Source organism: Ooceraea biroi, chromosome 5 (assembly GCF_003672135.1).
Source record: "Ooceraea biroi isolate clonal line C1 chromosome 5, Obir_v5.4, whole genome shotgun sequence".
Lineage (NCBI taxonomy): Eukaryota > Metazoa > Arthropoda > Insecta > Hymenoptera > Formicidae > Ooceraea > Ooceraea biroi.
In genome coordinates, this window is record NC_039510.1 from 999,280 (window position 1) to 1,025,050 (window position 25,771).

Genomic DNA, 25,771 nt, shown 5'->3' on the forward strand with positions numbered 1-25,771 from the left:
GTTACTTTAATTAAGTCATTTCCAGCATCAGGTATGATACAAAGATACTCTCTCTTCCTTTCTTTTCCTCTCTGCTTTCAAGAATCATTAAAAATCCTTCGCTTTTGTTTAACCCAAGTTGTACGTAGCACCTAAGAAGTCGATGAATAACGCAAGCGGATTTTTTTCCGCCCGCGCACAAGACGGTTGTCGGATTCGCAATAAATTCCGCTGCAGATGATGGGTTAGGCTGGGGGTCATTAAGCCGCACATATTATAAATGCATTAAATACTTGGCGGCGATGGGATGAGTCAGGGTCCCTCCAGCAGTGCGAGCGGGAAGCCGGATTCTGTGAGGGTGGCAGGTGGCGCCAATTTTACGGGCCGACGACTGTGACGGATGTAACGAGACGCAGCTCGGAGCGCATTCTGTGCGAGCTTTCGTCACACGTGGTCGCTTCGCTGGGCACGATGTCACGGCTTGTTTTATGGGAAGCCGGGGGTGTCGCGCGAGGACCGAAAGTCATCCCCCTCGCAGAGCGCAGAGCGCCATGCGTGCACCCGCAGTCAGTGGAAACATAAATGCTGAATAAGTGCGTACATAAAGAAACCATCCTTGAGAGGGTTGCTGCTTGTCATAATGTTCATCGATCGCTCGATTCTGTCGATGTATCGACAAGAGACCTGCTGCAACGTCTAAAACGTGTCATGAAACATGTCAGAATGCAGTTTTCAGAATCAAACAAGAGCTAATAAGATCCCGAACAGATCAACAACGCGAATTTGATCTCACGATGTTGCGGATTCGTCGAATCAAGAAGCTGCGAACGGTATTTACCAATTTCTAGAAAATTATGCGTCATCCGGTATCGCTTCGGGGAGCTGCGCGCGGGTCACACGGATCTTCAGGAACGACTCCATTCAACCAACTTTCACGGATAACCGTGTTATCCCGAGGTGAATCATCGGTAGCGAGATTCCACGCCACGGCGGCGGTCGTTGCACACCATTTTCAAGAAACGCAGTTTCCTCTTCGACGCCCAAGAATTTCGGGCGCACGTCGGAGTCACGGCTCGACCTGCGGCCTGCGGATCTCCATAATAAACGGACGGAGACGTTTTCCATTAGCGCCGTCGTTAATCATCGTCGCTTGACCGTCCGTCCACGGCACGACTCCGGCGTAATCGATACCGCAACCTTTTATCGATCCTCAAGGGATGGATCGTGCACGCGTTAGACGCTCCGGCCAGCTCGCGTGCTTGCGTTATCGCGACGCGAGGGTGGCGGGTCTTCAGGACCAACTCAAGGGTGTACCCCTGCGGGGGCTATTGTGCTGTCGTAACCCCGACGATCACCTAGGTGTTCGTACGCTAGCCAGGTAGGTACGCGGACGGTGCGCGTGGCTCATTAGCACTAATGAGTAATGAGTCGATGATTAGAGGAGGCGGTCCGGAGGCGTGGCGCCACCTTGATCTCGCCGACGAAGCGAAAACGTGAACCCCTTGGCCTCCCTTTTCCTCTCGCCTATCTTCCTTCCTCGGCGTGCCCTTTTTGCTCGCTCGCGTCCGCCTCGTCTTATTCGCGTCTCGTGTTCCTCTTGTTTTCAAGGTTCGCTCGTTCCTGCAACTTCGCCGGGCCGCATCGCGGGACGGCTGACGTTAAAGTACGATCTAGGATCTCGCCGGACCACGTTGACCGGATATCGTGTTACCAAGTACTTTATTGGAGCAGGTACGAAACAGAGAGACAGAGAGTGCGAGGGAGAAGGAATGAGAGGCAGAGAGAGAGAGAGAGATAGAAGAATTTTTTGGAGTTTCGGCGGTGTGTAAAACGAGCGCGCGTCAACGTTACCACGTTTCCACGTTAAATCCGATACGTTGGCGTGCTGCTTCGACGAGACAAAGAATTTTACGATTGAACATTTAAGGAGAGAGGTCGTATCGAGTATTGTACTTGCAAAAAGTAATGTTCCACGGCCGTAAAGCGAAATCGGCAAAAGATAAAAAGCACCGTGGCCTGGCCCGAGGCGTCGAGCCCGTGTCAAGATGCTCACGTCAATTCCGTCGCGGCGTTCTCTGTGATGCCGCGCGCGCTTGCTCTGATTAGGTCGTTAAGCTTGCTAATGCACCCATAAACCTCCTAATTTAACGAACGATGCACCCACCTCGTCCACGTGCGAAAAAACAGTCCAAGCGCGCACGATTCACCCTGAAGATTCCTCGCGCGGAGATGCTCTTTTTTATCGCGGCGCGCGGCGGCTTAACCGCTCGGTTTTGCAAAGCGGAGAGCGAGCGCGAAGCGGAACTGCAGGCAGAATACCGAGACAGGAGTCTCGCTCGGCAAGAAAACGGTGACGGCAGGCAAAAGGGCCGCTCACGCGATGAGTATTATTAACTAATAATCGTTAGAAGAGCCTCCCAGTGCAGCGCGACGCGAGCTTCGAGCTCGGTCTTCTCCACGACGTACACGCAATCTCGTCGATCGCGCGTTCCCCACATCCTTGCCTATACGCGGCTGTAATCCTCGCCGGCATATCAATGTGCGGCGAGCTTACGTGATCATTAAACCAGACGAGAAGCCTCGGACAACAGGATATTATTTCTCACACAGCCGCCACCAGGTTCGCGGATCTTGCTTCTGCGTGCGGCGATCCTCGGTTATCGTTCGACGTACCCTCTAACGAGTTTTGGTATGCCGGTACGAGGTAACTGATCGGGAGGTAACTGATCGTGACCTCCGATCGTGAGTTGGCGCGACGAAACCCGCTCGCCTCTTCCTGGTCAGCCGTACCCGCGACTTCGGCAATAATAATGCGAGAATATGCGCGAAACGGAACTCGCCGGGACCGGGGGAGGATAAGAGGACGTCGCATGAGAAGGAAGCGGATGACAGAAGAGAGCCAAACATGAGGAGGTGGCTAAGTCAGGGGAAGGCAGGGGGAGAGAGAGTTTCGGAGCCGTGAAGTCGGTGTCCCGCGGCCAGTGTCAACGTTTGACTTTACGAGGGAGCTGGCAGGCATAAGAATGGGAGAAAGGTCGGGGCTCGCAGGGGTCCACGGACTACAATGGCCACCCGTCGCGGCGGGACCAGCCCCCTCGACTCCCGGACAAGTTAATGTTATTCCGCATCATCCTTGTATAGTTGCGTTTCTATTAAATAGACGTCAATCATCCGATCCAGCAAAGATTTATGCTTGCCGTCGGTAGATAGGGTGGGCCCGGGAGAGACACGATTTTTAATGTCTACGCTGTATCGCGAGTAATCCTCGTGTTTCCATCCTCGCAGGAGCGAAAGCGATCGCGATATCTTTGAGAAATTTCCTCTCGATTTGATCCGTGACTTAGCTCTTCTTCCGCCTTTCGCATAGAAAGGTTCGTGATGTTTCATATTACTTATTCTGCGATTTCATTAAACGATCCGTCGGTGAGCCGTCAGAGGGCTGCGAATGTTGCGCGTTTGTTGCTCGTAGTGTGTAAGTATAGTGCTTGAGAGAGGCGCAATGTAAAGGAAAGATTATACTGAGAAACGTTTCGCGTGCGATCTTGCGGAAAACGATGGGTTTAACCCTTTCTCCGGCGAGTGATCTTTCTGAGACGCCGCCGCGACGCGGTCGGATTCTTCAAGGAGCACCACATGACCCTTTTCCCTTTTCCAAGAGGGTAACCTGATCCTGTTATTCGCGCGGCAGAACTCACGAGTTGTCGGCGCAGGATGCGCCTGTCCCTTTCCCTCTTTTTCCTTTTTCTCCTTTTTTTACTCGCGCTGTTTTCCTCGGAGTATAATATGCGTGAAGATGATCGGGTTGAAGATAAGTGAGAATCTCTTGGGTTACCGAGTCAAGCAGGTATCGAGGATGCACCGACAACGTACCGCGTGCATATCATCAGTAGCCAAGGACGACGTGCAGGAGAAGAGAGCAAGTAGAAACAATCTTTGGATGAAGTATCATCGGACTGAAAAATCAATGATGATCCGCGCCGGATACTTACAGAGCTTGTTACATCGCAAAACATTATGACAGATGATATCAGAAGATCAATCCAAAAAAAGAAAGGAAACATATTTTGACAATGAGATTAAACGTTGCGTTAAAGAAACAAAGGTACGAGCATTCGAAAAACTAATCGCTCCCTCGTGCAATTCGCATCATCATCGATCGAGGTTTTTCCCCGCCCTCGAAAGGGTCAACTAATGCGGACGTCACGTTCGGGCTCAGAATCGAAGTTTTTTCCGTCGATGCAAGGTGTCGCAGAGAGCCGAGAGTTGTTCTCGCCGGTCCCTGCGCCACGAAGTACAACTGGAAGTCTGGTGGAAGGCCTGCCAGGTGACGGCGGCGCCTCGGACCACATCCATCTTCATGCCTAAGGCCTGTTTTGGGTCCATCCCTTCGGCCTTCCATCCTCATGCGATTCTCGAAACACGAGGAGTGCATGCGAGAGGGAGATGAACGAAAGGAACGAGGATCAAGAGAGAGAGAGACGCACCGATACAGGAAAAGGAGACGGGAACGAGCTCGAACTCGCTAGTTATTTATTAGGGGGTTCTCGTTAAGGTCCATCCGAGTCCACGGGCCCGCGTGGATACGGCGGAGAGCTGTCACACCCGCGTTATCTGACCGACCGCATTGTTTTAATCTCCCACCAGAACGTCGCTATACCTTCTCTCTCGTTCTTCTTCTCTTTCTTTCTCTCTCTTTCTCCTTTTTTCTCTCTTTCTGTCTTGTCTGTCTCTTTCCCTTTTTCCCTCTCGTCTGCTTGCTATATGCGGCTTATATGGTCGCGATCGACCTGTACGAGAGCTCTCGCCATCTTGCCGTCGTCTCCGTCGCCCTCGTCGTCGACGGGCAAGCACGAGCTCCTCTCTCGTGAGATACGATCAGGCCGCGGCGGTTTCTGCTCAGGAACATCAGTGGCAGGCAAGGATGCCGGTCTGTTGTCCGCCACGGAGATTGATTACGTCGCCATCCGGGAATTAAATAAGCCACGCGATGGTTTCATCCGTCGACGACGTGGCGGGTCCGGTCACGGGATCTCCACCCGCCTAATTCTATCATGGGAACTCGTAAGGGTATTTCCTCCGTGCGATACTCGAGCGTTCAACGCTGGCTGACTAGCTGGCTGGCTGGCTATTGATAACAGCAGTCGCCAAGGTTCCTCATGAAAACGGAGATCGCGCAAAAAAATTCATTACACCGCACGCAATCTCCACTCGCGTCTCCGCCGCAAGGAGATGCGGGTATCGCAACGGAATTCCAACTATGCAAACGTTTACGCGACTCGTAATTCTGCCGACGCGAAAAAGTACTCCGCTCGCGCGCGATAAACGCGGACTTTACGCGCGCAATAAACCTTTTTCGTAGGCCATTCGGCAGATAGCCCGAAGAGAGACGCACGGCTTACCGTGCCCGATGTACGTTTAATCGCGCCATCCTCGGAGCGGCTTAATGGCTGATTAATGGTTTTACGAGCGTGCGTAAATTGAGCGATTCGTAGACGCGCCGAGAAAGGAGGCTCGCTCGTTCACCACGCCGATTCGGTCTTGCTCCGATCTCGCGCGAAATCCACGATCGGATCGCGAGGAGCAGCAGGCAGTATCAATTCGAAACGGATGACGGTGACTGTCCACCCCGAAAAACCACACCTCGCGGGACCGTTGCGCGTTACGAACGGTAATATACGGCTAGCGGTATATCACGATGGGGTCGCGGACATTTACGAGCGTGGCTGAAGACGCCTTTTGTAGGACAACGACGGTACAATGTCAGGTGTCCCCCGCGAAATGCCGTGAGGCACACATGGGCACGCCGCGTTCTCCTCGTCGAACCTACTTGACCCGACCAACCAACCACCCACACGCCGCCCATCGCCACCGTCACGTTAGCGTCGTCGTCCATAGGGGCACGCCGCGCCTGGTACCCCGTCGTATCGATATACCGCATCGGTCCGCTCGCCCACGCAACAAATCAGGCGAATCTTTTAATTGCCTGACATCTTTACGGCTCCTATAAAACAATGAATAGGTAGGTTTCGAGTGCATAGGGGATATCACGAGGGGGGCACCGCGTCGTCCTCGATCGCTGTCCGACCGAGACCACGGTATATATCACGTTTACGGTGCTATGGGGGGACAGGAGAGGACTTGCACACCAAGCTGTCCCCCTGATTCCTGCAGTCCCGCGATGTCGCGCGATTGCGTCAGCCCCCGAACGAAGCGGCGCGGCGTTCCATCGGTGCCCCGTGCGACCGTTGGACGCCGATGTGAACGTTTGGGAGAAGAAGGGCCCTCTCCTTGTTCCGAGCTTGCGGAAACTCGAGACGTCGACCCTCCCGAGCGTGGAGAAGCCACCGCTCGTTGTCTACCTGCTCCAGACCGAAGAATGTTTCATGCTAATGGCCCATGGAGAACCGCGCGCAAATGGAAATGAAAACAAGACTCGTCGGTATCATGGTGTACCATAGAGCGCAGTATGGAAAACATGTTTTACGGTACAAAGAAGTTCGGTTGTACGCTTGAGCATCCCTGATCCCGCGCGAGTTCAGGGAGAGTTCAGAGCAACGTCTTAGAGTCGAATCCTTCTCGCAAGCCACTCGCCATGGCAAATATATTTATTTCTACGTGCAGAGAACGCTTGTCCGACTGTGGGGAATATCGCGGATAATTCGCGTGGTACCAGACGCCTACGTATACAAGTCTTACGTCGCGAGTCCTCGTTTGCGGAATTAATATCCCTCCAATCCTCGGTCGAAATGCAATTTACCTCGCTTTCGCGTAAGCGACGAAGAGATATTTCTCGATAACGGGATTAGCGGAAACGTTGCGATAAATTAATCGTAAATTAAACGTAAGGACATGCGGCATGCATACATCATTATTTTTTAGAATAAAGTTGCATCCATAATTTTCCGCTATCGTCGCGAAGTCCACCTGCGTGCGTATCCTATTTCATGAAATTTATAATGATCGACGAAGCAATTGCGAGTGGTTATACAAAGTCCAACGTGATACCGTGTTCACCAAGCAAGATACGTAATGTCCACGGGTTTGCGGCTTGCGAAAATTTCTTCGCGGAAATTTTTTCGCATCGCTAATGGAACTTACATAATGGCAAAAAACGAGAATATTGGCGTATACTTGAGGTACCGCTAATACTGAATTTTGTCTCGTAGTGGAGCTTGTAGTCCGCGAGTTCAGTAGTCACGGCAACAACGACCAAACTTATATATCGGACGTCTCCTGGCGTTCCTTTGGTCTACCACGATACGAAAGTTCAAGGTCAACGAATAAATCAACCGCGAGCCCAAGAACGCCCGTCGTATCGCGATTCGTGCAATGATACCGCTCACGCGTGTCATTAATAACCCGGGTAATTAATGATCGAGCAGGATCGTTCTCAAGCGCGGCCTGCCTGGACCGTTACGCGCGGATCGATAGACACATGAGAACCGATCATCCTCAGCAAGGAGAATAGCCCGCGTGTTCTCGTCAAGAGTCACTCTCACGATTCTACATGGATTCCACATGGAGCAACAAGAGATGTCCGAGGATCGGGCGGCGAAAATTACGAAAGAATTTGCGAAATCATTCGCGCGGATTCTACGTGGGAAACGATATCACAAGCGTGCGTTTGTGAAGAGACAGTGCGTTACGCAACGGAGCATCAATTTTAAAATTCAAGAGATACACGTCGGGGAACGCAATCGGGATAAGGCTGCGCGGTTCATCCATTACATAACAGACGTATCGAGATAAAGGCATTTTTAATGCCGGTGGGAGAAAGGTGGACCTTCCGAGAGGAGGAGGAGGAGCAGGGGGCGCCAGTGATAGTCTCGGAGATACTCCGTTCGTCGTCTTCAGGCCGCCGTCCGTGCGTTCAGCTTTGGCATTATGGTCGCGGCGTCTGAGACCGCGGGGGGGCGCCGGCGCCGGCGCGTAAAATCCCTGCGTTATGAGCGTCCCCTCGCCGCACGCCACCCCGAACCGGACCTGGACCTCGTCATGGGGCCCCACGCCACGTCGGGACCCCGGCAACGCCGAGCCTTCGCCTCGCCGCCTCACCTCTCGCGCGGTCCAGCTCAGCTCCGCTCCGCTTGGAAGACGACTCCGTCGCTCCTCCGTAGCTCTTTTGTTTCAATGCGTCCCGAGGAGGATCTACCGTTGCCCGGTGATAAATGGTACCCCTCGGGATCGGGGGTATCAATCGATAAATCGCGCGCGGCTACACGGGGTGACACCGTTGCTCCGACTGCGACAGAATTCGCCGGCTTCACGAGATCGTTCTCCAAGATGAACGCAGATAGGGACCACCGCGCTTCTTTCAGCTTCTTTGCTATTTCATACTGGCAGGAATGGTGATTTGCGTATGTCGATTTGAAGACATCAATCTCGGTATAAGAAAAGAAGGAAAGAGACCGTACGCAGGAGGGAGAGAAAAAGAGTTCGATACTCGGCCGACAATATGCTCAAGGTAACGGTGTCGCTGAAGAATCGACGTCCGATTTGGTTACCGTTGCGATTGCCTCGATTTTTGCGTATCTGTAACCGGGTCGTCCGACCCGATCGGGGATAGCATTTCGGGGTACGCGGATCGGTGTGCGTCCGTGTGAATAGACCCGGCTTTTGGGTGTGTGCTCCGTGGGGAGGTATAATTGAATGTTTTGTATAATTAACCTGCGCCATAACTCAACGTACGTCGCGCCTCCAGCCGCGGGCGGACCTCCCTTCTTCTCCACGCACGCATCTCCGGCTCACGGGCAAAAGGTATTTGTGTATTCACGGATGGGGGCCTCACGGTGTGCTGGTATTACGAGACACCGCACCTTCAAACACCATTAAAAGCAAACATTGTAACGACGCGGTCCCGATGCGCATGAATAAAGATGCCGCGACGACCCGTTCGCCAGATCTGGCCGGACGGAGCGCAACCTGTCGCCGCGGAATCCTGTACGCGATGACACAACGCAAACAACACGAACGAGGAACCTGGATATTTTCTCATTAGCATTTTTCGGACAAACTGAAAAATTAAGTGTAAATTAAGGGAGCTCAATTAGAGAGGAGGGCATCGATCAAGTATGTCCCACAACGTAGAACCGATCGAGTGGAGAACGCTCCGTGGCGTCGCGAATAAATCGAGAGGCACAGCTTGTCGCGGCAAATTGACTCGTGGCCGAAGAGAACTGATTTTGCATGTTGCATGACAGCGTGCCGAAAGCTCGAGGCACGGGGAACGGCGTGCTCCTTTCCATACGATTCGTGCGGCTGACTAACAACCGGATAATCGTTGCCGCAGAAGTAGCCGAGGAGCAACCTCTCCTCGCAACCACCGTAGAGCCCAACGAAACCCACTCTACGCGTTTACACCGTTCTGTACTAAACGATTCTTCAGTACGAATTCCATAATCCCCGGCATGGCGGCGTCTTCATGGCCTCCACCAAATGATGCCCCTTTGTGAAGATACCTGCCAGGCCGTTCATGGCCCGTTGCAGGCACAATCGCGTGATTTACGCGTATCAGATATTAATCAGATATTAATTCGAGCGCGATCGCTCTATACGGGCTGCTGGTGACCGGTCCCCCCTTCGTGAATAATCCGGTGTAACGAGAATTAATCGAGGGCACGGCGAGCGGCGACCGTGTTCTCCGTGCATTGACGCGAGTCGCGAGCTCGCTCGCGTCTCTATCTTCTCGCTTGTCGTTGTCGAGGGACAAACGGATAAATATGCGGGCTAATGTGGCGTGGAAATTGATAGGAACGCCCCGATTTCACGCTCGCTTTGCAGCGACTTGACTTGCACTACGGGCACTACTACGTTTTACCCCGGTCGGGGTACGAGGGAACGAGGATGCTCGAAGAGGCTACTTATTCTGTACCACGTTTGCGAGATCGCGAGAATTACGCTTAGGGTAATAGTTTGCGTTCCGCAACTTTGCGCTGCCCCCCGCGGCCGCCTGCCTCTGGTCACGCGACTGTAATCGAGCGGCGTTATTATCCACACGGAACTTGCGAAACGCATGCGATAGTTTATAAATTACTTCACGCACGCTCGCGAGTTATCGACAATTATGTACAAATGTATACATACATATATAATTAATCACCGTTTCGTCAGCTCGCATCGCTTTCACGAGCCACTCGGCTTCGCTGACACGTGAGTAGTACGTGTCCTACCTCTTTGCTCTCTGTTCTCTGCTCGTGATTCCTCGAGCAAATAAAGCGACGTGAGTACCGAGGGGAAGTTAAACCGTGCGATCGCTCAACTGCGGTTCCGCCGATTCGCTGGAAAGTACGTATTTCGTTACGGGGCACCTAAGCGCCCATTTAAATAGCTATATTTCAGAGCGTAGCCATAAGGCCACGGCAAACTGTCAGGAGATCATACCCTTGTCAAAATAATCGCTAAATTATGGGATGCGCACAGTTTTAACTACCAGCTCGCTCTCGCCCGGGTCAGTAACATTCCCGTTTCCTGCCTATCCGCTCGTCCCATCTCGCCCGCCGATAACTAGCCTTCCCCGATTTCGCTTTCCTTTTGCAGCCGTACACGAATCGATGGGCACGCACAGGCCGTGAATGAAAATCGTGCGGGACAGCTGACGCGACCGCCGTCCTCCACTGCCATCGTTGCTCCCGCGCGTGATTAATGGGACAATAAAGAAAATCGTTCGGAAACCTGGTGATCCTGATCGTTGCACTTATATTCTCGTTTTAACGGTTTCCGACGAGCGTACAATTTTCACCGGTTTCAAGACGAAATCGCGAGACCTGCAGCCTGCAGCTCTCGTCATTTCGCTCGTTATCCAGTTACGTAAACTGCAAGTCGATGAATCGCAAATCGACAGATCGACGAGAGATCTATCGTCAACGAACTATTTCACCGTGGGTCCCCACTCGTGCAGTCCGGCCCCATTTTTGCATAATTGAGAAGTAAAACCTGCCTCCGCGCGCGCGAGCGACAAATTATACGCTCGGTCGAGCAGCACCTCTGCGAGCAAAACCGGATACGCAATACCGATTTCACGCTACGCTCCATCCGCTCCGTCTCGCTCCATCTCGCCACGGTGATAACCAATTTGAGATAATCCCAAGTATGCAGATCTCCTTGTTCGCTTATCGACCGCAGCACTCAGCAAGATGATCGGGCAAGCGTCTCAATAACGTTTAGCACGAATTTGTGACCCGGAATTGGATACGCTTCGCACGCGAGTACGCTGAGCATTTATCAGGAGAATATTCGTCGGATCTGATTCTCTTTTTCTTTCTCTCTCTCTCTTCCTCTGGATCTAGAATTTGCATTTAAAATCTGATCTAAGATGATGAGACATCATCGAAGAGGCGCAGTCGAGAACCACGTTTTTCCTCACTCTCTCGTTCATGGCGATGCATAGTGATTATCCGGCATCGATATTACGCGGAATGGGAGTCCGCTCTATCCTCTCGTGTGATTTGCGCGCTCGTTGTGTGTCGCCGACGGTCTCATTAATATTAATAGATTCGCGTCGTCGAACGTCGCGGTCCGTTTCGCGACGCAGCGCAGCTCGCTGGAGAACGCACCGCGGGGTACCCCGCCGCTCACGAGACATGGTGATTAATGGTACGGGAAAAGCGGGAAAAAGACACGGCCTCTGGTAAAGGTTTTCCTTTATTACTCAAATTAATAAGTTTGTATCGCCAGGTGAATCAATGTAATATATATGTAATATATATTAATAAATTTGTCAATTTGGTCGAGAAAAAAAGAATACTTTCGTTTTCCCTTATCTCGCGACTTCCCCGCTCATCCCCGACGTTCACCTGGCGTACCTTTGCGCCCGTATTCGCTTGTTTCCCTGATTACGACGCAAGAGGCAAGCGTCTACCTCTATTTCGCATTCTTCCAATGGATACGGGAATAATTAGAGACTGTCGTGGCACGAGGAAACAATCGTTCAATCGAGAATGTAATTTTTTACGTTAACTATTTTATCACGATCTGTGGCGTCGCCACGTTTGATTCATTGCCACGTTTAATTCACGCAAAAAAATTCATTAATCTAAAGTTAATTCCTTTTATTCTGCGGAGATATTACAAGCGTCATTAGACTGGATAACTGATAGATACCTGGAGGGGCACACGCTTTGCGGTATTATCTCAAGGAGAAAACGAGTGCGTGTACGTATCACGATCGAGCGGCCGCTTCTACCCGCGGCGCGCACACGCTTGGAATCAAGAGCTACTCTTGCGCGACTTGAGCGTAGCCCTGAAATTCCATTCCAGGCACGTATCCAGATGGCACACGCGGCCACCGATACGCCGGGGCGCCGCCGATAATTGCGGGGCAACGTGCACCCGAACGCGTAGATAGCCCGAAAATCAATGTGGCGAAAGGGTGACGCGAAAATGGGCCCGGCGTTCGATCGCTGGTCTGTTATAAAGATGCGTGCGCGAAGCTAGGGGTGAAGGAGAGAGAAAGAGAGCCAATGAAAAAGAGAACAAGGCGAGGAGGGGGGGGGGCCTCGAGAGGGCATAATAAATATCGGGTAAGGACGAGATCAGGCGCTACTTACGCCGTCAGCGATAATGACGGGGTGTGTTTGGGCTGTTTGCTTAGCGAGCAGATTAGTGAATGAATCCACAGGTGGGCACCATCCGTCACACTCTGAATCGGATCCAGCCTTGTGCCCCGCCTATATCGCCGGCGACTAGCTCTCTTCCAGGTCCGTATCAATGAGGTAACTAGGGTTCCCATGAGATGCCGAGCGATTGCGGCTGACAGCAATGTGATCTCTATTTTGCGATCAGCCTTAGGTCTGGTAAAGGTTCTTCGAATGTTCACGCGGAGCGAGAAGACGTTCACATTATACAGTCCTCTGATCAGGCTGGAAAAATGATGCTGCAGGGTTTCCCAAAGAGCAGACCCTGCCAAATCGACGTCCCTGAAGCCAGTAATTAATCCCTCATTCTTAGTCATAACGTGGCTGCCCAAATTGCGCCGTTCTTGATCAACGTCCAACACTGTAACAGTGTCGTATCTTGATACGTATCGTCCTCTGTTTATGCACATGTACGAGGTGCGCCGTGAGAAAACGTGGAGAACACGTCGAGAAGAAATTAGCACCGTATCGCTAAGGGTTGTTTCTCGCTGGGCGATTTAAGTGCATGTATTTCCGGTAGTTACGCACGACATGGAACGAGCGACGTTGCGAAGGATTGGAACACGGTGGAAGGACGTCTCGTTAAGAGACAGGTCGGCGTGCATTCGGAGCACCCCATATGTATACCTGCGAGCAAACTCTCAACACCGAGCTGGGTTCGCGTACCTACAGAACGGATACACCCACAAGCCTCCCGCCTACCTGCAGTCGCTGACAGAACCTGATGTGGCACGAGACAGTTGCCTATGATATCCATCATCATTCCTTTCGAGGATAATCGGTCGTCACGCCTCTAACGACCGGCGAGGGAACCGGCGAGCGGGACTCTTCTCTCTTTCCGCTCGTGTGCGATAGACTTCTCGCTCGTCTTCGACGCGGACAATGATGATCACGATGACGCGTTTCGACTCCCGCAATCCGCCGCTAAAGCGTCATCACGAGATAATCGTGCGCATCACTCAAGTTTTGATTCGAAAGGAAGAATCAAAGAAATAATTATGCAATAAGATGATGCAAGAATTGTCGTGCGTAGAATTGTCAGGATTGATCAACGCGAGGCTCGGCGACGATTCCAGGCAGCGTGAAGCTTCAATCGGGATCGAGGACGATCTGAGTCGCGACAGCGAAGGACGGGAGAGCCGCGTGATCGCGGTCCGCAGGAAAATCCATTTTCTGCACCGCTGAGAGGCCTCGGGGCACCGATATGATGGAGTGTTGCGGAGATTGGCGGACCACCGGAGTAATGTCCGCGCTAATAGCAGTGATTACCCCTGCCTTGTTGAGAACGAACCCGCCCCGCTCCTTCCAGCCTGCTCTCCGGGTTCTGGCCCGTTCCCCTTGTCGAGCTTCCTCGCGCTGCCCTGCCCATGAATTGATGAGTGTTTACCAAACTAACTGCATCCTCCTCGCGCAGACTGCCCGCCGGACATCGGCTACCACCACGTCCGGTCCCATCGAAATCGCGGTTCGATTTAATTATGCAGGATATGCAAATCCGCGTGGACGCGCGCGCGATTCCTCCTGGTGGAAGACGCTCGACGAAACTGTTGCAAGGCGTTATTATTGCCTGCGCAGGGAAAAGAGAGGGAATGCCAGTTTTATTAATAATAAACCCCTGAGCGCGGGTGACATTAGATCCGATCGAGAGTAATGCGCGCTTATTCGTCAGGCGCGGTGAGAGCCTATTATTTTGTACTCGGCGATAAATAATTTAGCGATAAATAATTTAACGAACTAAAGACATATCGCGCTCATCGACGTGGAGAAAAAGCCGGGTCTCTTTGTCGAAGGCGCTACTTGACAGTCTCGGCAGTCGACTGTAAAAAGAACTGATGGATTTTATTATTTATCGACGCGCAGTTGTAATCGCGAGATATGAAGATTATGCAGTCGGGATTGATGGTACCAGATACGCGCGTTGTGTTTAAAGTGCAGGCGACAGTTTGCTCGCTCGCTCGCTCGCCGCCGGAGCACAGAATAATTATAGTCGCATTATTATAACGTCACTCGCACTATATCACACCGATATCATACATATGCATCGCGCTAGAGAAGGCTGTAATCTCATAACGTTAAACCGGTGCTCGGTCATGGCCCGCCCTCCTGTCATTCCCGTTTAGCCTTTTACACGCATGTCCCCGATACGACGTGCCTTTCCGTTTTCCTTTTTTCTGTCCTATCGATGTTTCATAAAAATTGTATCGATTGCACGAGAGCGTTTACACAATGTGCACGCATGTATGAATAATAAAACTGCATTAATAATTCCTCTCTCTGTTTCTTCTTGTCGAGCGTAAAGTGAGTCACAGACATTACGCGGCCGACTGTGAACCAGGAGATCTCCGACACCGCGTGATCTACGAGGAGGTTTCTATTCGCGGATCGCTGATAAACGGCCCGCCATCGCGGATTTTTCGCGGCACGGTACCCCCTCGTTAATGGTGCCTTCCTCGCGAACGAGCACGCACCAACGTACGGCACGGACCACCTGTCCGGTCGGTACTCCTCGCTCTCTCCCGTCCGTTCTTCTCTCTTTCTCTGTTCCTTCCTTGCCTTCTCTTTCCCGCACCGCACGGGCATCCCACGGGGATATTCGCAGCATGTGTCTGCGATAACTATACCGCGGGAAGGGGGCTTTAGGCGCCACGGAGCAGGTTTCCATAAAAATGCGAGCCGCCCGATCCGCTGCGACGCGGCGGAGTTTAATGTCCCGTGTGACCTACCCTCTCGAAGCCGAAAGCGACGGAGAGTCCGTTAGTTTTACCGAAAAGCGATCCGCTTCTCCATTTTCGAGATAAGAAACGCCCGAAGGGACGTGCAAACACTGTCGAAAATTACGGAAACGTGCTCTGCGAGTCTTGCACGAATGCGACAATGATATTCAATGATACGAATTTATGATTCCCTCGAAGCCAATACTTATCATTAATCTTTATTCTTTGCTTTAAGAGCACGCCGGTTTTAGCACACGTGCATTTCCGCAGATGGAATGCACGCGGTATCGCGGTAATCGATTTCGCTCACGATAAAACACACGTTAATAAGAAACGGGGGAATCAATTATTATTTTACGATCTCGGTCTCCGCGCGGCTGTCCGCGGGAATAAGTCGAGTGGTGACTCAATTTTCAGCCGCGCAACCGCAACCGAGCGCGGCGGCATACCGTTATTACTCGCCATCACGAGCAATTATACGACATAAATCTCATGGAAATAATACGCGCGACATGAATAACCATCGGCTCGCGAATGGCCGCGGGATTTTGCGCCTCGGTGATCTCTGAATCGCGACAGGACAGCGCGATTTCCTTTTCCTCATCGAGTCCGAGACGGAAGGTAGGACCGCGCCCGCGAAAATTTGGAGGGAGGGACAATGTGCCATATATACCGTCGATTATTTGTTTTCGATATATTAATGCTGCCGGCGAACTATCGATAACTCATCCTCAACGTAATCGCACGGTGCGCATCCTCTATCTTTAACGTACGACGACTGCAGGACGGATGGAGAGGAAGAGAAAGACACGGCGAAACGACGGGCCGGCAGCAAGAGAGAAGGAGAGAGAAAGGAGAAACCCGTGTAAACGATAAATCACGATAAATACGTTTGCCTGGGCCATTATAAAAGGCGGAGGAGGAAGAAGGGAGGAATCGGCACAATCGGCAAGGAGGGAATCGGTGAGAGGGATCGGCGAGAGGGGGCAGGCCCGTATCCACGAGGAAGATACGTGCAAAAGGGTGCAGCAGCACGCGGCCCGATATGCAATCCCTCCCTGGGGCCACTCCTGGGTGCATCCTCTTCTGCGGCCGCGCATTACGATCGCTTAAGTCTCGGCTCGACTATCGAGTGATCCATCGCCTACGAATTCGACGAAGCCTCCCGCCTACCCTCGGGACATCCTCGACTAATGAGCGTGTCTCGATCGTGAACGACCGGTTTCTCCCTCCTTCTCTCTCTCTGTCTTTCTTTCCGCTCTTTCCTCTCGCCTTCACCTTCTCCCTCCGCCTTTCTGCCGGTCCGCCGTTCTCTCTCTCTTTTTCTCTTCCAGCGCACCTTCCTCCACCCTCCCCCTCACTTCCAGGTGCGCTTGGCGTTCCTCCTTAAAAAGGATTCCAATTAAGAGAGCCCGAATGAGTTCGTACTATTCACGGGGCAAGTCCGTCGGTCGACATACGACGACGGGGACGACAGGTAGACACGGCGAGGGATGCACGACCGCGGCGACTACGTAGAGGACGGCGATAGGATCTTGGTTGTTGACGAGCGGTTATCGAGACTTCTGGACACTGGCATCGGAGTAACGAGGGAGACGTCGGTATCAAGGAAGAATCCGGCGGCGTCAACGAGACCTCGCGCGATCGGGGTGGTACCAGCGTAAGTCGAAGAACGCATTAAAGGCGAGCCGATCGAGCAACGTCGCAAGTTGCATTCTCGCGATCTCGCCGTCGCCGATGCCTATCGGCCTAGGTGGGAAAAGCATGGTGCATGGCTTCGGTACATTCCTGAGGAGGAGCTGTTTGTTCACCTATGCCACCGATGCGCGGTCAATGCGTGTGGAGCGATGGGGCGATAGGGAGGAAGAGAGACGACGAGAGAGCGAAAGAGAGAGAGAGAGAGAGAAAAAGAGAGAGTGCGGGCAAGGCAGATACCGGGCCCCGCGGGGGGCTCATAATTGCCGACCCTGAAGATCGGCCGACCCCATGGGGCCCTCCTCTGTTTGTTTTATTCCCTAGTTATACAAACGCGAGATCTACGACCGATATATGATAATCGTCCTTCTAGTTCTTCCAGTTTGCCTTACTCCCAGTTTTCCTCTTTCTCTCTCCCAGCCCTTTCCCTCGTGCCTTATCTTAGTTTTCTACAGGATTGGTTTTTTTTATTATTCTTTATTTCTCTATTTATCTCTCTCTCTCTCTCTCGCTCGCTTTTTCTTTTTTTTTCATCGCGTCAGCTTCACGAACGTAGCCCCGTGGGCGCTGATAGACAGGGACACGTCCGGACTAATTCTAGGCGGAATCTGCCTGCGCCGACGGTGCCGTGGAAGCTTTCGCCACGTCTCATCATTTACGGTGCGCACTTATTCAAATTCCACGACGGCCGGAATGATTGATATTCTTCGTTATGAGCGGCTACCTTACGGACCTCGCGTTCGTCAGTTTAAGAAAGAGCAGCGTAAAATATTATCCCAAACATTTAATATGTAAATAACCGAGCGCCGCACACGCATTTTTAAAGTGGTGCTACGCCAGTGTGTCGATCCGCGCGCTGATAAGGCTATATGCGATATGCGATAAGAGAGAATTAGAGAAATGACGAAAGTAAAGGAAAATTATATAATAATATAAATTATATATTTCTATACTTTGCATTTTAGAGGCATTAGATTAGTCCATACTTCGTAAAATACTAATGGACAAACCTGCGTTTAGCCAGTTTATCGTTTTCTGACTGGCCATGGCTTTTCATTAAAAAAACAATCTTATCGCCAAGACAAGCAAGGACTATATTTCACGAAGATAATAGTTCATGAGTGTAACGAGTTGTCCCAAATGCATATGTTGTACGGTAATGAAGAGAAGACAAGGTAAGGCGGTTATCGAGGGTTACATAAACAACATGTAAATTTTTGTTTCACGGAAGTGCATTAAAAAAATATATATATGTATATATTGTATTATAAATTGAATAATGAAGCGCATTTCTGTGTCTCCTCAAGCACCATATTTTAAGATTTCGATTTTAAGACTCACCTCACTGTCGATCTTCTTAAACTCCGGATCGTCCTCGTCCACTTCGAAGTACAGTTCCGTAGATGTAACGGAAATGATGCCAGGCGCCACGATACCGGGAGCGATTAACTTGCCCTTTGTGCTAATGTTCACCGGACCTGATAAGGCAGTGAAATAAACGAACAGTGAGAACAATGCGTGCGAAAAAAGCAGTTCCAAAAAATGTATTACTCGCACACCAAAATAAAGATGATTTTTATTCAAGTATTAAAAACTGTGTATTTTTTCGTCATGAGACTCACGCGTCCTTCCGAACAATCAATAACGTCGAATTTGCAATATTCAACGCGCGCGGGGAAATCGAGAACAATGAGAAATTAAAGTAATTAACAATCGACGCACGCGCGCAGTTTAAACGATGAAATTCGGCGAAATCAACGGGGCGAAATTGGCGAAACGAAAGCGTCAATTCACGTGCAACGCGAGTCATCAGAACGTCACGTCTCGTTTATCGGCTACCAAGTACGCTGACCAATCTACCTGTCAGGTCGTTGTCGAGGTCCCTGTCGTCCGACAGCAATTCGCTGTCATCCAGGAGATCCGCCGACTGCAATTGCTGATGTGCACGCGAGGCTGCGAGGTGCGCGTGAAACTCTTCACGCGCTTGAAGTATCGCATCCTCGGGTGCACCGTGTTCGAGAGCCGCCTTGAGCGTAGCCTCCGGGTGGCTCGAGCCTAGTGGATTGTGCACGAAACGCTTGCGTCTGCGTGCATCATCCTCCCAAGCATCCAGCTTCCAGTATTCGGCCAATCTGTGAACAGATACGCGATTGAAGACCCCGCGGGCGAGAGATGTGAGAACAATCTCGCTCGGTTTCGCGAAAATTTACTTTGCAGCCATTGGATCCATGTAGCCCCACGCGCCATGCTTGTTAGACAGGATGTTCCGGACCTTCTCCAGCAGCCGGCTGGCGATCACGTTGTCGCGTCTTCGCGCTGCGGTGATCAGGTGGTCGCACATGCGTTCTTCCTCTCGGCGGTCCAGAAGCGTTTGCGCGCATTGAGACTGAAAATTGTAGGAAAAAAAATTATTGCGTTACGTGTGGCTTTGTCTTAAGAGTATCGACAGCTATGTTTCTAGTTATATCGATATCGGCAAGCTTGTAGAAACTTCCCGGCGACAAAAACCGGTCGGTTATGTTAGGAAGATAGTGCAATCGCGGGAAGAAACGCGGGCAATACCTCAAAGTCAGCGTGCTTCAGCACGTCGTCCGCTCTCATCCTGTTTAAAATGAACTCCGCCTCGTTTGCGACTCTCACTATGTGATCCTTCATCGCGTGAGATAGCAACCTGTGTAAACGCAAGGGAATAAGTATTTTCACGAAGGGAAAACGAGAATCTTCCGTTTGCGTTTTTTTGCTCGCGCGCGTTCTAGCGGTAATGAACGTCTTACCGTCCCTCGTTAATGAGCTCGATGAAAGCGAGGCCCGCATGCTTCTGCAGAGAGTTCTGCCATTCCTGGGAGCAGAGCAGCATAACCAGCTCCACGACAGAGTTGCTGTTTTTGAATGTGGTCAAACCTGGCAAATTGCAGAGACGGCGCGGTTAAACGAACGAATGATAAATCGCACGATAAACGATAAACAATGAAGAAAACCAACAATGGGTGGGTCAGAAACGAACGAGCCGGACAGAGAGCATCGTGATTTACGGAGAACGTGCAGCCGGGGTGTCGTTCGAAATAAAGTACATCGATACATTCGCGGGGCCGTCGCGTTCGTTGAATATAAAATCTGCGGGAATCATCGCGACTCCTATTCACGTGTGCCGAATGCTAATGGTGAGAGATTACGCCCGGGGGACGCGCGAGCGTGTTTTTTTAAAGCGAGATCATAAAGCGACTAATTTGAATACTTGGTGTGAAACGCCGGAGACGCTTCGGCCGTAAAAGTGACGAAAGTCTCGCCGAGCACGCCCGTTTTGGGCGGACTTTTAAATTTTTATTTATCGCGCGGAATATCTAAACGCACGATTCGAAATATTTTGCACGAGCGACAGGCGAATTCTTATCTTTATGATCTCTCCTTTATCTCTTAACGAGCACATAATACATCAATTACGGGGGTTCTTCTGTATCTCTCTCTCCTTTTTTTTTGCTTAATGACGAACGTCTCGGCAAGGCACGCGTTTACGATTTCGGTATAATATAATACATGTATTTATGAGCCGGCGTAGAACTCTGGGTAAAAACTTATTCTTACAATGTGCTGAGTGCGATCGACAAAAGCGTGAGAAAAATACAGCAGTGTCCATATGTTTACGACACATATTTTATATCGGAATGTGCATACAGCAATAAAGTTTAATAAAATTATGAATAAATCTAATGTGCAATTTCGCTTATTACACCGGGAAGTGTCGCGTACACGAGGCTAGCCGCGCTCCTTAGTTTCTTAATCCGTTACAATTCCGGTTTACTCGTGGGCGTGATATATCTCGACACCGTTCACAAAAACACAGGCCGCGCTACTACGGCTATTCCTCGTGTCGTGCAATAAAGTCCAGCGTGAAATACGTCCTTTTTATCTATCGAACCTCGGACATTCTACATCATATTGCGCGCGCGTAAAACGCGCTGGACCTGAAAGCCGTGCTTGCCTTTTATACGTGATTTTACAGGCCGGTGTCTAGCGGCGATGCTCGCGTCTTTATAGGCTGCGCTTCGATACAAACCATCAATGCGCATCGAGGACGCAGGAGCGCCACGTACGAGAGGAGCGGATTTCCCGATTCGTATAACGACGGATGTGTCTCGAAAATTCACACGCACGCACACATGCACACACACACATATATACGTACATACACATCGAGCACGCATGGAGAAATGACCGTACGTTCGACGTACCCTTGCAGCTCGTACCTTTTCCTTCCATTAACAATTCTTGACCATGAGAGCCAACGAGTGTTTTGGACAGGAAAGGGGCAAAATCCACCATTATTTCCCGAAGGAGGGGGCAAACCGAACCCAAAGCCATTTCCAGCTTTTGTGTGAGCGAGGCTTCGCGGGAGGGTGTCGGTACCGGTAAATGGTCGACCAGGCCCTTGATCGGGAGTTCATCAGCCCTTGGGGATGCCGCGGTTACCACCAGCCGATCAGGCACTCGCACCACCGAGATTTCCGCCGACGGTTTCTCCCCACGCTCCGCGTTGCCCAGCATCTCCTGCTCCAGGACGTTGCCCTCGCTGTCCTGCATCTCGCCTGCGTGTTAAATGATGCAATTAAATTTAATAAATTAAAAATTAGAATAAATCGATGAGATTATCATCGATCGTAGAATCGATTGTTTTGCGATTGATTGATTTTACCTCGTGAGTGAGCGATATTGTGAATATTTCGCGGATCCTCCCTAGGATTCGTAATTGGCATCGTGTCGCCGTCCTCATTGAGGTTCACGTCGGTCCAAGCCTCCTCGGAGGAGTTGTGCTTATTCTCGTTGTCTGTAGTAACTTCGGAAGGACTCGGATCCGCGGTGATGTTGCTGCGGTGTACCGTTTCCTCGCTGGAGTCGTTGCTCTGAGAGAAAGTTGATTAAAATAAAGGGAACCATGAAAGACCGGCATCCTTAGATCTGCCTTTTTAATTTATTAGGATTCATATCTCAATCGCGAACCGTCAGGCGAACGTTTGAGGCGTTTTTTTTAAAGCTCTGATCAAGAGATACGCGAAAGAATTATCTTTACTGATCCGAATGAGATTTGAAAATTCTCTTATACCTTTCTCGCGGATTTTGTCGGAGCAAGTCGGTAACAAGGAATTTTCTGTCAACTAAACTTCAGTAAACTATTACTAAATATATTGTTCTTTAGAAAGTGTTACGTAAAAACTAGATATTTATAGTACTTTCAGGCTTACGAACACTATATCGCTACGGTACTGTAGTATTTTGCTAACAAAATCCTAGAATTGTACTTTACGACACACACGTTTCATGGAGGATAATTTCATACGGTCATACTCGATCATAAACCTTCGCGTGCCAAGTACTTACTTCATTACATGCAATTAGTAATACACCATTGCTACGCAATCAACTAATATATCAGAAAGAAAGAACCAAGCCTGTGTGTCGAGTATTCAAGCTCCGATGGCAATCTTAGTGATTCTAGGCAGAGTACGATCAAATGGTTGCACGCGTGTAAGGACCGCTATGTAGTCCATTATATTACAATATTACGTAAGCGTCGAAAGAGGATGTAATTAAAATCAGAAACGTATTTTGCCACCCGTCAGATGGGCATTATCGCACATTACCGTTGCGTAATTCTACTTTATGGAAAAAAAAGAAAGAAAAAACAGAACCTTTTTCCGAAAAACCGCCACTTATTGGCGGGACGTAATTCGGGAAATCGGAAATCGGTGACTCGATCGCGCGGTCTCGGTCTCGCCCGGGTCTGTATTCTAATTAAGTTTTACCTGTAGATTTCGTGGCAGTGGTTCGGACCTTGTGGTAGTGCCAAGCGTTGGTTCTGATGAGGTGTAATCCTCGAGAATAGTCCGCGGCCGAGGTACACCGCTGTGACCTCCCTTCAGAACCAGTAGTTAGTATGCATAGCAATGCAAGCAGAGGAAGTTAACAATGAGAGAAATTCCAGAGTCAAAGTAACGCATGCTCAATTCAGAATTACAGATAATAGGTACAGGGTCCGATACATAGTATTACGTGTATTCGCGAGAGAAAGAGAGAGAGAGAAAGGTGAGATCTCGCGCGTGTTTGACGGGGCTCGCCAAATTTCACAAATCGGATAAATCGTGTCACGTGCGAGAGATCGTGAGATTCAGGTAAGACGATCGTTACGTTGGAGCTACGTAGATGCAAAACACCAATCGATAAGTGAAACACTACATGCTGGACATCGCAAAGAGTCCTCAACTACGGTGGGTCGCAAAGTCTCTTCGTGACTGCGGTCACATTGCGGGAGAATAATTGAGAGGGATAACTACTGAGGGGGTTGCGTCCACGTTCTTAAGATAAGATAAAAGGATGCCACAATCGCAGAATTGTGCTAATTCGAAATTAACATCTAGGGGTGAGTGTAAATTTACCTGGTCGAGTCTCAATGCTCGTGAGTCTAAGTAGCTACTTTTCAACTGCTCTAGTTTAATCGTAAAATATAGAAAATTGAACATTGTGAAAATCTATGAAACTCTATCTTGTCGTCACGCGACGAACAACGTTGCGCGTGATAAACTGGTGCAAAGCATTGTGTGACGGCACAAGTAACTCGTTCACTTGCGGTGAATACTTCGTAAAATTGTGCTTGATAGTAGAAGGGTGCTAAAGTCTCGCTGCTCTCGATATCGCTTGGAAATTACCGGGCAAAAGAGAGGACACATCGTAAGAAACGGACATTTCCGCGTTTTAACTCTCTCGGCAAGACCCGCAGATAATTATATATTAATATATATATTCGCTAATTATATATTTTAGCTGTGTGAAGCGACAGATCGAAACATCGAATCTCGTGTCTACGTTCTCGTTCCACTGAGATGCATGCAGAATCTCAAATACAATAAGATCGTCACAAGTCCGTGATATCTCAGATCGTTTTACGTCCAACCATTGATTTACCGTTACCGTCCCATAATTAAGTCCCATACATGTGACACGGAATTTACAAGGCTTTTACCTGCGAGATTTTCGGTTCGATTATTCTCGGTGTACACTTCTTACGAATTTGTTCGGTAAGGGGGAGAGGTGGAGGACAAGTACAAGTCGCACTTTTCAGGTAAGATTGAAATTTTGAGGGGCGCGAATTCCCCGTGGAATCAACTTACCTTAGTCGATGGCGGCCCCGACGATGTGACGTCGTGATCGGCTAGAATCGAGGAGTTGTTCTCGTCGACGATGATGACCTCGTACTCGCCGTCGTCCTGGGAGCCTGATTGACTCATTATACCTCCGCTACCTGGGAACATGGGATTAAAACGTGGCGTTACAAAATCGAGAGATGCGCAGTCTCTTCTATTTTGCGAAGCAAAATATTCATACTCCGATATCCATACACATGCGTTCAACAATCGTAGCAAAGTGGAACATTTCGTTTGTATTTGGTGTGGAAAATCAATACTGATTAAGAATCTGTTTTGCAGTCCGTGATTTGTCGATATGAAGATCACGATGTGAACGCGATCGGTAAGACTGCGACACATTCATGTAGATAAAATAAAAACATCGAACATTCTTTAACACTCGTATTACATGGGGAGAAAAGAGGAATATGCAAGGTTTCGTAACTAAGTTACGGGACGCTTATGAGAACTCATTTATGGTTTCCGGTTATTTCCATCACAAAGAACACAAGCTCTGCATTCTACTTACTCCTAACAGCACAAATTTAGTTGCACATTATGAAAGCGGTTATTCGTTAATTTTCGCAGCAGCTGGTATTCCTTAAATGTCGAATTATACAGGGTGTCCCAGACCTACCGTACCACCGGTTAATGGTAGATTCCTGAGGTGATTCTGAGACGAATGTTCCTCTTGTAAAATGTCGAGGGTGGCGTAGTTTCGGCGCTACGAAGGGTTATAGTTATCCTATCCTTGTGTAGAATTTTCCCGCGTTCAGTGACTGTGGGTCGAAGGGGTCCCGCGTATCGCGCACACTTCAATTTGAACAGCCGCGAAAAATTAAGATCAAATTGAAGTGTGCGCGATGCGCGGGACCCCTTCGACCCACCGTCACTGAACGCGGGAAAATTCTACACAAGGATAGGATAACTATAACCCTTCGTAGCGCCGAAACTACGCCACCCTCGACATTTTACAAGAGGAACATTCGTCTCAGAATCACCTCAGGAATCTACCATTAACCGGTGGTACGGTAGGTCTGGGACACCCTGTATTGGACAGAAAAAGAGAAACGTAACAAACCATCGGTAACATTAGTGATATCAGATTAAATGATTGGCTACAACAAAATTTTTGAGATATGCAAGAGAAACTATCGTTTCCGTGAACTACAACACATTTTTCTTTTTAAATAAGTATATTTTTTTATGTCATTCTTCAGTTTTCAGAAAATAATATCGTCCTCATGTTCATGCATATTTCATCTTTATTAATAGCAGGCGCAGTGCAATGTAAAACATGCTGCAAAACAAGATTTATGACACTTGTTGTTTTCACAGTGATATGCTGAAAATTTCAGATAACTGCTTTGTGTGCAACGTGCATCACGTGCCTCTGAGAAATAAAACTGAGCTAAATAGTATAGATAAGTAAGACAACGCAACAGGTAACACTTGGTTTTCATAATAATACAGTACTGGTAACTAATAACGAATCAACGTAATCAATTATTTAAGATAAATAACCAAGAGAGGGTCAACGACGTGAAGAGCGGACGGATAAATCAGTGAAAAATCA

At 49.7% G+C, this 25,771-nt stretch overlaps 1 protein-coding gene across 5 annotated transcripts in view; it reads right to left on the reverse strand.

Moving 5' to 3' along the window:
• The window catches only part of LOC105279301 (neurobeachin), a 181,837-nt gene that overhangs the window by 45,238 nt on the left and 110,828 nt on the right, over positions 1-25,771 (reverse strand). For 3 of the 5 annotated variants that reach the window (XM_026969857.1, XM_026969856.1, XM_026969858.1), the window contains exons 29-37: positions 24,181-24,311; positions 22,819-22,929; positions 21,711-21,918; positions 21,250-21,603; positions 19,795-19,921; positions 19,583-19,691; positions 19,231-19,406; positions 18,881-19,152; positions 18,362-18,498 (exon numbers count right to left, since the gene is read on the reverse strand). In XM_026969857.1, the coding sequence (XP_026825658.1) occupies positions 18,362-18,498; positions 18,881-19,152; positions 19,231-19,406; positions 19,583-19,691; positions 19,795-19,921; positions 21,250-21,603; positions 21,711-21,918; positions 22,819-22,929; positions 24,181-24,311 (1,625 nt within the window). The remainder of the gene's footprint in view (positions 1-18,361; positions 18,499-18,880; positions 19,153-19,230; positions 19,407-19,582; positions 19,692-19,794; positions 19,922-21,249; positions 21,604-21,710; positions 21,919-22,818; positions 22,930-24,180; positions 24,312-25,771) is intronic. The other 2 variants (XM_026969861.1, XM_026969860.1) reach the window with 1 other exon arrangement.